An 11,659-nucleotide genomic window follows, 5' to 3' on the forward strand; every position below is an offset into this window, starting at 1 on the left:
TCCACACCTGGCCACATGATAGTCAAACTGTTGAAAGTCAAACATAAAGAGCAAATCTTGAAAGCAGCAAGAGAAAAGTAACTCATTACATATGATGTACTGAAAACAAAAGAGTATTGACCAAGAATTCTATATCCAGCAAAACTATCCTTCAAAAAATGGAAAAAGTAAGATATTCTTGGATAAACAGAACCAGATCATTTGTCAATAGCACACCTACCCTATAAGAAATACTAAATGAAGTCCTACAGGCTGAAATGAAAGTACACAAGGGGTAACTCGAATCCACAAATAGAAAAAATAAACACAAGTAAAGCTAACTGCATAGGTAAGTATAATAGAAATCTACATGTATTTTTTTGTCTATAACTTTTTTCTTCTCCTTACTGACTTATGAGTTGCTGCTAAGGAGTACTTAGATGGAAATTTGTACCTGTTAACTAATATATTAATAAAAAAGAAAGATTTCAAATCAATAATCTAACTTTCCACCTAAACAAATTGGAAAAATAAGAGCAAACAAAACCCAAATCAAGCTGAAGGAAGGAAGTAATAAAGATTAGAGTGAAAATAAACAAAATAGAGAAGAAAAAAACCAATAAAACCGTTTGTCATTTAGAAATATCAACAAAATTGAAAAACCTTTAGACTATCTAAGAAAAAAAAAGAACATTCAAGTTACTAATATCAGTAATGAAACAGAGTACATTGCTATTGACCTTACAGATATAAAATGGATTATGAAGGGAATTATAGGGGGGAATACTATGAACAATTATATGCTAAAAATTAGATAACCTAGTTAAACAATATCAATGCAAGTGATGATGAAAAGCTAGCAGAATTCTCATTCCTTGCTAGTGGGAATGTGAAATGATATAGCCACTCTGGAAAATAATTTGACAGTTTCTTACAAAGTTAGATATATACTTACCATATAACTCAGCAATCCTACCCTAGATAAATGAAAACTTGTGTTCACATAAAAACCAGTACACCTATGTTTATAGTAGCTGTTGTCACACTTGCCAAACACTGGGCATAACCCAAATGCACTTCATTGAGTGAATGGATAAACAAACTCTGGTACTTTCATATAATGAAATACTAATCAGCAATAGAGAAGAATGAACTGGTAATACATACAACTTGGGTGAAACTTAAAGGCCTAATGCTGAATAAAAGAAGCCCTTGTCACATTATTGCCCCATTGTTGAAAAGACAAAGCTATAGAAATGGACAAGAAATCACTGGTTGCCAGGAATTATGAGGAGGAAGGGTGGGTATAAAAGGATAGCATAGGGAGTTTTTGGAATGATAGAACTTTTCTGTATCCTGATTATGGCAGGAGTTACATGAATCAATACCTGAACATTAAAATTCATAGAACCATATGCCAAAAGGAAAAAGTCAATTTCACTCTGTTAATTTTAAAATAAAATATAGTTCAATAGTATTATAGGATTATATTGGTGAGAGAAAGCATAAACCAGTCAATCAGGAAGCATGGAGATGGGGAAAAAAAGCTTTTGTTACTTAAACTATATTATAGGAAATGAAAATACAGAAATTTGATGAATGGTGTCATTGAGAATAGAGAAACTAGATGATTGAGGCCCCAGATTGGCTTTATAACTTGAATTATCCAGGTTTTCTCTCATATAAAATGTAAGGAGAAATTGCTAAACAACTACTTTGATTATTGCATTATTGATATAACCAAAATCAGACTCAATCGTGTTCAATTAACCATATCCATATAAAATCTAGATTATATAAATGTAGTTTTTCTAGGTGTAAATACTCAGAATGCAGGGGCTTCTGTATTTTATATTTTTCACAATCGTGTGAGCATAGGTATCTTTCTTGAAGCCATAACACATTCAAATGTTGAAAACCTTTTTGGATATAGTGGAAAGATCTGGTTTTAGTTATAAAGAACTTAACAGATGCGCCTGTAAATGTTTTCACTTAGTAGACTGAGACCATGTTTTGTAATATATACATTTGGATGTCACAGTCAGCAAGGAGAATGCTAAATTAATGACAGATGCACTATTTGGAGAAGTACCAGGTGTACAGTAATTTTTAAAACCATTTATTATAAACATAGTTTCAAATGTTCATATCGACATTAATATAAATCTAGAGGTATTATTCTCTAAGAGATTATAGGAGTTGAAGTGAAATAGAACACCATTATTTAACCAATGGTTATGTGGCAAGTGAAGTAGAGTAATAAATTCTCACTTTAACATTGACTCTTTCAGATATATTTGAATCTGTTTTATCACACACACATCATCCAGAATATTGCATAAGTGTGTAAAAAGCATATGGGTTAAGATAATCCTTTTTCGTTTGTTTATTTTTCCCCGTTGTACCCAGAGATTAGTATAGGGCATATGTAAGATAAAACAAGGAATGACTTTTTGGCCTCAAATCTATAATCTTCAAATTTCTTTTTAGATTATCATTAGAAATTTGCTTTGTAACACTGAGTGGAGGCATTTGATGTGTCACCATTTTCATGGTTCTGAACTCTTTTCTCTCTCAGCGGGAATAATGGCATGAATAGTTTGACTGTGGAGATGTGAAATCAGAGTCAACACTTGTCAAGGTTTTTTCAACAAAATTAAATGTTTAAATGTTGCTAACTTAAAATGGGTCAGAGTAATATTTTTTTGTATTTTGTTCATTTCATAGTTTAAATTTAGATCATTTGCGATACTTTTACAATTGGCTCATTTCTGAGTCATTAAACCCCATCATCAAATAATACTTATTAAACTTCTGGGTGCTCATAGATCCAGAATGACTGCTATACAATAGCAGTTAAGGAAATAGCATACACTCTCTCTTTTTAAAAAAATACATAGCTCTTCAGCCAAACAAACACCTTTATGTGTCTAATGAACACAAATATAGCATTTCTTCATTACTCCTGTCTGTTTGACTCACTTCTCTCTGCGATTTCTAATTCTAAAACTCTATATGAAAATTTAAACGTACTTTCGAATCATTAGCAGACACATTAAGAAATATATTGCACATTAAACTTTTATGATATACTTTAGATCAACTGCTTTCAGATTTATTTCAATGTGAGGAAGATGTGGAAATTAAAGATAAAAGTTGTATTATTTCGATAAAGGAAATCTAGGGGTAAGTTGTGGAAAGGAACTGATCTTTGAAAGGAGAGAGAGTAAGATAGAAACAACAAGGCAAAATAAGGAGGATATAAAATAGCCAGAGAGATTATGTGGTCATGTGTTAACTGCAGTCAGAATGACATATTTGACCCAGTTCTTAGTTAAAAGTTTGATTAACAAAATAGTGTATTATTCTAGTCAATGCTTTTGTTGTTGTTATTGTTGTAAAATCTATTTTCTTTAAAGGCTGTGTAATGGCTCTTTTGTTACTCATTAGTGAGGTCACCAGATGGTACACAGAAAAGGAAATTTGGTGACACTAACTGTTCATTTTTGGCTGTGAACTATGGAAGAGAAGATTGAAACTAATATCTAAATGTGGCTATCCTACATCTTATATCTAGCCATATTTATTCTGTCCTCTGTTAAGAGCAAACAAAAGTTAAATATATATTTTTCTAATGAATTCAGCAACTAAAAGTTAACAATTTGCAGATCCTTCCTTAGTTTCTTATTTAGAGAATGGTTGAGGCTATTTCTCAAATTGATTATTCGAATATTTGTTATATTCGTAATAAAATAAATTTATAATGAACTGTTATTCTTCAATTATGAAGACAAAGTTAACTTTACCTATTAGTGGGATCTTATGTTTACTCATTTATTTATCTGTTTGTTTCCAAATGCTTTCAAAAGATTTTCTCCAAAATAAGTTTTTATTTTTTTGATATGAACTGAAAGCAAATCAAAGCTGTCTGTCAAATCTTCATCCTGAAAGAGTAAGAGAGGAGGAAAAGATGACCTTAGGGTGACAAATTTATGGTTTCATTAACTGGGAACTACTTGGCAACTTTGTGTCCCAGTTTTACTCTATGTAAACATTCTTTGACATTGCAGATGGCTGTTAAACTTGAATTATAGGTAAGCATAGCTCATTGTCTGAAATGATTTTTTCTAGGTAAACAGGATTATAAAAAAACCAAACCTATTTTACGAGCAACCAAATTAAAAGCAGAAGCAAGGAAAACAGCAATAGGCATAAAGGTACTTGTATTTGATAACTTTAAAATTTGATATATGCATGCCATTTCGTTTTCTCAAGCTGGATTACATAAATGTTGAGTTCTAAATGTTTTATGACATTTCAAAATCTAAGTCGAATACCCGTATAAAAGGTTTTTATGAAGAGTTTACTTAATGGGAAACATCTTTTCTATCCTGAGATTTTACTGGGTCTTAAAATAAAACACAATGTCACTTAAGATAACCAGTTATACTTAAAATTGCAATTTATTTTTTCTCTAGCTACTGTATATATTGTTCAAACATTTCAGTGGTTTATGTGGCCTGAATCAAAAACTTGTTTCATTTTCAATAACTTTCATTTTATGGTTGTTTAAATTTTAGTTATAATTATATATGCTGAGATTATTAATATGTATAATTTTACTCTTTGTGTTATTGTTGTCAGTACTCTCTATGGTGAAATTCTAATGATGTCCTCAAACTTGTTCTTTTAGAAAATCAGTGTTTTAACTGTGTAAGAGGAATAAATGTAACTGAGAATGATGTTAGCAGATATTAATCCAATGTGCTAGCACAATGAAGTTCAACAGAATTACTTTTGCATTATTACCCATGTCCATTCTTTGCCAAGTATTGAGTCAAATTAAACTATAAATAGAAAAATTAATTTGGCAGCTCTACTGTCAAGTGTGCAAAATCAAAGTGACTAGAACATATATTTTATTTAAATATTAAAATGTTAAAAAGAGATTTTGGGCTTTATCTGGCAGATAAAAAATCAATTTTTCTAACTTATAGCTTATAGCAAATGCCAAGGTATTACTACCAAGCTGTAACAGCTGTTGAACTGCCAGATGATATAATTGGTTGTCTTCCAGAATTTGCTGTTATGATCACAAAACACTGCCTTCTTTTTACTCCTGATTGCTGATTTTGATCAAACATTGCCATGTGATACGTTATGTTTTCATAACACAAGCTACTCAGTTAGTGCTCTGTGTCAGTTTTTAATGAAAAAGGTAAATTGCCTTTATGTTTAAAAGAGAGTTGATTAATCTTTTGAACTTTTCTTCTATCTGCATATGAAATTTTATTTAAAATTATATCCATGACTTGACCTTTCTAAAAGCAGTGCTCAGTTTTTTATTTTATAATTAGTTACCTGATGATTGTCTCTTGTAGTGAAAGCATTGTTTGTCATTTTCCACTGAGGCAAAATAACGCTTACTTTTATCTTTCACAATGCAGTATTTTTGTCTTTGGAGTTTTTTAATAAAAATATTGGGATAGCAAACTCCACTGGTGGCACAATGTAATGAGCAGCAATAAATTAGAATTTGAGAAACAGTGCAGCCATTCATTTATAAATATAAACCACTTTCTTATACACATCCTCTGTTTTATTTGCTCTTCTAACTTTTATTGTTTTAATTTGAGGAAATAGCTATGTTCCTAGTATAAATTTACCTTATGGTGCAATTATCTTTTTAAAAACAATGTAGAAGTTTTTTGTCTTTTTTATAGGAAAATAATTTGTCTTAGATTTCATTTGTGATTTAAAGTATTTACAGGATAGTTTCTAACTGACATCAGAACATAGCTCCTTTCTAAGCTAGCATATCATTTTGACTTGTAAACCTGTAGAAAACAAAAACCTTACCTTTAACCATTGTTTACTTTGCTTGAAAATGTATGTGAAGATCCCATTAAAATGATATGAAACTTTTTAGAATGAGAACCATGGATGTGTTTTACATTTCAAATCTGACATACTAATTAGTTTGCCTTGTCACACTTTGAGTGCCTTGTCATTTTAGCGTAGGACTTTAAATAGCAAAGTTTCGTACAGCAGTTGCCATTTAATGCTGTTTAATTTCCCCAGTGAGTGATTTTATCCATATCAATAATGTCAGAGAAGCACCTAAGGACTAATCAACATCAAACATGTTTGATTCTTATCTAGTTGGTGCAGAATGACCATGATACTGTAACATTTTGTTTCTTTACTACTTATTCTTTAGAATGAACCAGTTAGGTTCTTCAAATCATTTAAATCTACAGAAAATATGAATAACTTCATGAAACAGAAAAATAACAGTAATCACAATACTGAACGCAAAATAAAGAGGCCTAGGACCACAGCCCTCTTGCCTCTGGCTCTAACCCTGGCGGAGCTGAGTCTGAGCTGGCACACTTGTAAAATGGACATGACGCCATTTACCTCACAGTGTTGTCAGGAGAGTTAAATCATACAATGAAAACACTTATGAACCTAGCACATAGAAGTCATTTATGAATTGTTAGCTGACTGAGAAAATATTTCTTTGAATTAGAATTCTCTATTACTGGTTTATATAAATAAGACTTCCCTTGGATGTTTGTCTTTGGCCTAAAGAGCACCTGCTTCAACTAAGTCTGCATCGTGTGACTCTATCACAAATTACCAAATGTTCTCAGTTTTGCTGTGGAGAGAATATTATGGATAGTACTAGTGTGAAGTTTTCAGAGCATTACATGATTTTAATATACTTTGTATATAGATTATATAAATCTTAATCCTTCATTATTTATTTAGAAGTTGCTGTAAGTATTACAATGTTGTAGAACTTGTGGAAAGAAAGATGAATAAGATATGATCTTCTTGGAGAAATTTATACAAGAAATCACTTCCAGATTTCATTACCATATAAAACCAACAAGAGTGATTGAGAAATGGTGGACTGGAGGTATAAAGAGTTATGCTATAGAGTTTTTACTCCCAGAAGCTTCTATAGCTTTTTTGTAAATGTATGTTTAGTAATAGAAAATGTTTTGAGGGAATAGTAATGATTCAGAATAAGATGTGAATGTGAGTGTGTCAAAAATCTAGAATTAATTTCTATTGAGAAGCTATTTTTATTTCCTGTGTCTTACCAATGTAAACAAAATGTCATAATTTATGACCTAGTAATGAAATGAGTGCCATCTGAAAAATATTTGCACAGCTAATTTTGCTATTTGGTTGCTGTTCAATTAGAAGTTTGTTTTTCAAGAATTACAACATCACTAACAAATTTTTGCAATGCAATGCCCATGTTTTCTAGCATTTAGAAGGAGCTTATGTTTCCTAGTATTTAGAAGGAAAATGGTAATCTATATTTGTTAGTTAATTAGTTTATTTAAAAGGTTTAATTGAAAGGTATAATCATAATAAAAGAAAAAGGATAAAAAATTTAATTTGTCTGTTACATAAATAAAATAGTCGAGTGTTAACCAGATCCTGTTAACACACCCTTGGGATGAGCCAGCTGGAAACGTTACTTTCCTTTTTTTTGTTGTTATTTCTGATCTAAAACTAAAAATAACCAGCGAGTGGGGGGAGTCATAAATGCCTACCGTTCTCTAACTTATGTTAGTGTCACCAGCCCCCTGAAAGCAGTATTTTCAAATTTTACCACTCTTTTAATCCTCCCAATGTGCAGTCCCCACAATGCACATCTCCTCAATGGAATAGGGACATTTTGAAAAAAAAGATATACCATACCACCCTATCCAATACTTCTTAAGCCCCACCCCCTGCACCATATATTGAATAGACTTAATTGAATTAATGGATCCTCTGAAGCTCTATTCTATGAATGTTCTCTGCTCCCTGCCCTTAAAATCCTTTTTCATGCCTCTGGGTATTTTGAAAATATACAGTGAAGATGATACAGAGATGTTTGAGAAGACAAGAAGAAGTTGAAAAGCAACAATTAGAGGTGATTATCAACGAGATGAGAATCCTGGCCACAAATCAAGAGTAAAAACTTTATTCTTGCATTAAGCTGGTTAATGATGACTGCTGTTGAGCAGTTTTGTTGTCCACTATACAGAACAGATGGAGTTTGCAGTTGTGTGTCACTTGTTTATTACATCCTCTTAAAATTAGTAGCTGTAACCAGGTGGGTCTGGGAACACAGCTGTAGATATAGAAAATAAACCTGTTGGATGCTGCCATGCCCTTTTCAGATGCCAAAATGTTCCAACTTTGATATATTAGATTGAAAAACTCAAATCTTACAAAAGTAGTTGACACTGAGTCTTTCAATCCAATGGTTTTATTAGTGTTTATTTTCATAGTTTGGAAATCTAAATAAATGTAATTATGAAGATAAAAATCTATATAAAGTGTCCATTTGTAATTTCAACATTCAGGTAAAAATTCTATGTTGATTATAAACCAAACTCATTTTAATGTTTTTAAAGTTTATTAGGTAACATGTTAAATTATTGATTTTACATTCTTATGACATGTAAAATGCATTAATGTAAATGAAAATAAATTGCTTCTCCATAAAATAATACCAGGAAGGGGTGTGATACAGGAGTGAAAATTAGAAGGGAATATTAGGCCCTTTAGAATCCTGAACTGGCACTATATTCTCTTTTTTCTGCTTAGCCAAATGATATGTTAGTATTGAGAAAGTTCCTTCATGGTATGTATATATGTAGAAAGTTTATAGACTTGTTGACAGATAATATGTTCTTTGCCATTATATATGTTGTAAGTTTTTGGTTATTTCAACATAATTGACTAATCAAATCTACATCAAGTCATCAAATGTGATATCCAGGACCATCTTTCACAATCGTGATAAATTATACTGTATCATGCTTCATGAGCTAAGAGTACTCAGTTTTGTTCTGCCACATTATAAACTATAGAATTTAGAATTAAAAGCTTAGAAGATTAGAGTTTCAACAAAATAATATTTAATAAAGATGTGTACAGAGACATAATGTAGAAACTGGTTATAATAGTTTTTTCCCATTAAAAAGGAATGATAATTTTTAAAAAAATCTGTATCCAAATGCTATAACTAATAATAAATTTATTGAAGCAAGAAATAAAGTTAAACATACCAAAGAGAGAACAGATATACTGTGTAGGGACAAGCTACATTGCTTGCACCCAACATTTTGATATCCAAACTATGAAAATATATTAAAATTATAAATGTTAATTTCTTTTTTTCTTTTTTTTGAGGAAGATTAGCCTTGAGCTAACATCTGCTGCCAATCCTCTGCTTTTTGCTGAGGAAGGCTGGTCCTGAGCTAACAACCGTGCCCATCTTCCTCTACTTTATATGTGGGACGCCTACCACAGCGTGGCTTGCCAAGTGGTGCCATGTCCACACCCAGGATCAGAACCAGTGAATCCCGGGCCGCCAAAGCAGAAATATGAACTTAACTGCTGCGCCACCGGGCAGGCCCCTATAAATGTTAATTTTACTATTAGAAAAATATAAACAAATTAAATAAAAATAATAATAGAAATGACTCACCCACTGATGTATTTGCCATTGTAATGAGTATTGTCAAGTACAAAATAAATTTCTTTTCTTAATGGCAAAAAGTGTTAAACACAGACTGTGATTATTAGTTTCAAATTATTCATTCTAGACCATGGAATTATATGGCTATTTTATCTGATGAAACTGGTAACATTAACCAATCTCATTTCATCAATTTCAAATCTACTTTTTTTTTCTTCCTCAGGAAGTTGGCCTTGTACTTGCAGCAATATTGGCCCTCCTACTGGCTTTCTATGCTTGCTTTTATCTCAGACTGTCAACAGATGTTGACCCTGATCTGGAACCAGACGAAGATTAGCTGAGCAGCAGTCAATTCATGAAAAGGAAGATAATTTTATAAAAGCACCTCATGGGACCGATACTTTCTGAAGTACTGAAACAGCAACATCTTGACTTCTTTCTACTGATAGTTTCGGTTTGCAGAAATATCTTTTTAAATAGTTGCATAGGGTATCAGGAAAAGAACCTTACCTAGCAATGTAGTATAATGTATGCTACCAGATACTTTTAAAATCTTTATACTTTGACAGGCAACCTATTCATGGTGCATTTAGATAACGTGGAAAACAGATCCTAAATTCTTCGGATGCCTTTGGCCATTTATGTGTATAACACCATCACATGCAAATTACTAAATCTATTTTTGCTCCATATACATCATAAATAAAAGTATATATCCTCATTTACAGAAACATTCTCAAATCACATTCAGAGCCTAAGAAAGAATGAAAAGTCATGGGAAATTTTTCATTTTACTAAGAAGCCCTGCTTTCTTTCCAGACGTATTTTATATCACGAGAGAGACTATCTGCACATGCAGCTACAGTACTTTTTCCTTCGTTGCCAACTGTTCGGTGCACATGTGCTCCATCAGAAATGGCACCTGGATGACAGAAGCTCAAAGAGTCACATATGTCTCTAAAATAGAGTTCCTTTCCTCTTGGGCTGTCTGAACTGGCGTAAATAGAAAGTTCAGTTGATCTTGATTTTAATTAACTTATTACTCTATTACTGTAAACTTGGAATTCTATTTTAATTATGTTCTTCTGGCTTCTTGCAGTATCAGTTTGCCCCTCTTGTTAGGGAGACATGTAACAGTCTGTCGTTTAATTGTGCAGTCTTTCTCACACAACAGTCGTAGCAGAAGTCCTACCTACTCACAATCATTTTTCTTGTCTCTTAAATCTGAACAATACAAAGTAGTTTTACAAAATTACAGTTTGTCTCTTGTGAGTTAATGAATTAGAACTTTTACATGAAAAATAAATAATAGAAGAAAGTATGTCTCATATTACTCACATATGTAGTTCTCTGTTTATATAATTTTTCAAGATCTTTTCTATTTTGGGGGTATAACAACCAATATATTCAATATTTTTACTGGTAGTGGAATTTTCTTATATTTTTAGAACACATGAATACATAAAGCTTAGAAAATGGAAAAATATGTGTCCGCAGCAGAGTTGTTAGCTCTGCTACCTTATATAAAGATGTGTAGAAAATGAATAATTTGAAGCATGCACAAAGTGTTTTATGGTATATACATTGTATTTATGGAGAGTAAATAAAATGTTAAGATTGATTCCATACTCACCAAGAGAAGAAGCTTTGATAAATACCTTAGGTATTCTTTGAGACTTTTCAAATAGTTGAATATGACTGTGTGGCATTATGTTCTGTAGAATTTTTTCAAGTAGCATAATTTATTTCATCAGTGTGAAAACAGCCATAAGTTCCAGTATCCTCACAGATCATTTATGCCAAACATCTAAGGGCAAAATTTAGCCAGTGTTATTTACTGAATTCTATCCCTTGAAATCACAAACTCAAGAGACAGACCAAGAGTTCTTACTTACTTACCACAGCAGACCAATCCAAGTGGCATTTTTAGGAAAGGTTGCAGCATTTAATGCCATGTGGTATGTCTGTTCGTGAAGTGGGTGGCAAGGGAATATCCAAGCTGGCATTTTGGATATGATGGGCCTTTTCCTTTCCTGAGTGACATGCCACATGTCAAGAAATACTGCTTTCCCCTACTCCTATCACATTTACGTGAACAATTTTCATTTAGTTATTTCCCCTCCCATATGGTGTTAAAAACAGATTAAATAAAGATTATTTCTAATTTCAGTGATAATTTAAATG

At 31.9% G+C, this 11,659-nt stretch overlaps 1 protein-coding gene across 6 annotated transcripts in view; it reads left to right on the forward strand.

Annotated features, from left to right (window-relative positions):
* Nucleotides 1–11,103, forward strand: part of TRIQK (triple QxxK/R motif containing) — an 82,312-nt gene extending 71,209 nt beyond the window's left edge. For all 6 annotated transcript variants that reach the window (XM_046642585.1, XM_046642587.1, XM_046642588.1 and 3 more), the window contains 2 exons: nt 4,111–4,196; nt 9,699–11,103. In XM_046642585.1, the coding sequence (XP_046498541.1) occupies nt 4,111–4,196; nt 9,699–9,812 (200 nt within the window). In that variant the 3' untranslated portion in view covers nt 9,813–11,103. The remainder of the gene's footprint in view (nt 1–4,110; nt 4,197–9,698) is intronic.
* The last annotated feature ends 556 nt before the right edge of the window (nt 11,104–11,659 follow it).

Source organism: Equus quagga, chromosome 16 (genome assembly GCF_021613505.1).
Source record: "Equus quagga isolate Etosha38 chromosome 16, UCLA_HA_Equagga_1.0, whole genome shotgun sequence".
Taxonomy (NCBI): domain Eukaryota; kingdom Metazoa; phylum Chordata; class Mammalia; order Perissodactyla; family Equidae; genus Equus; species Equus quagga.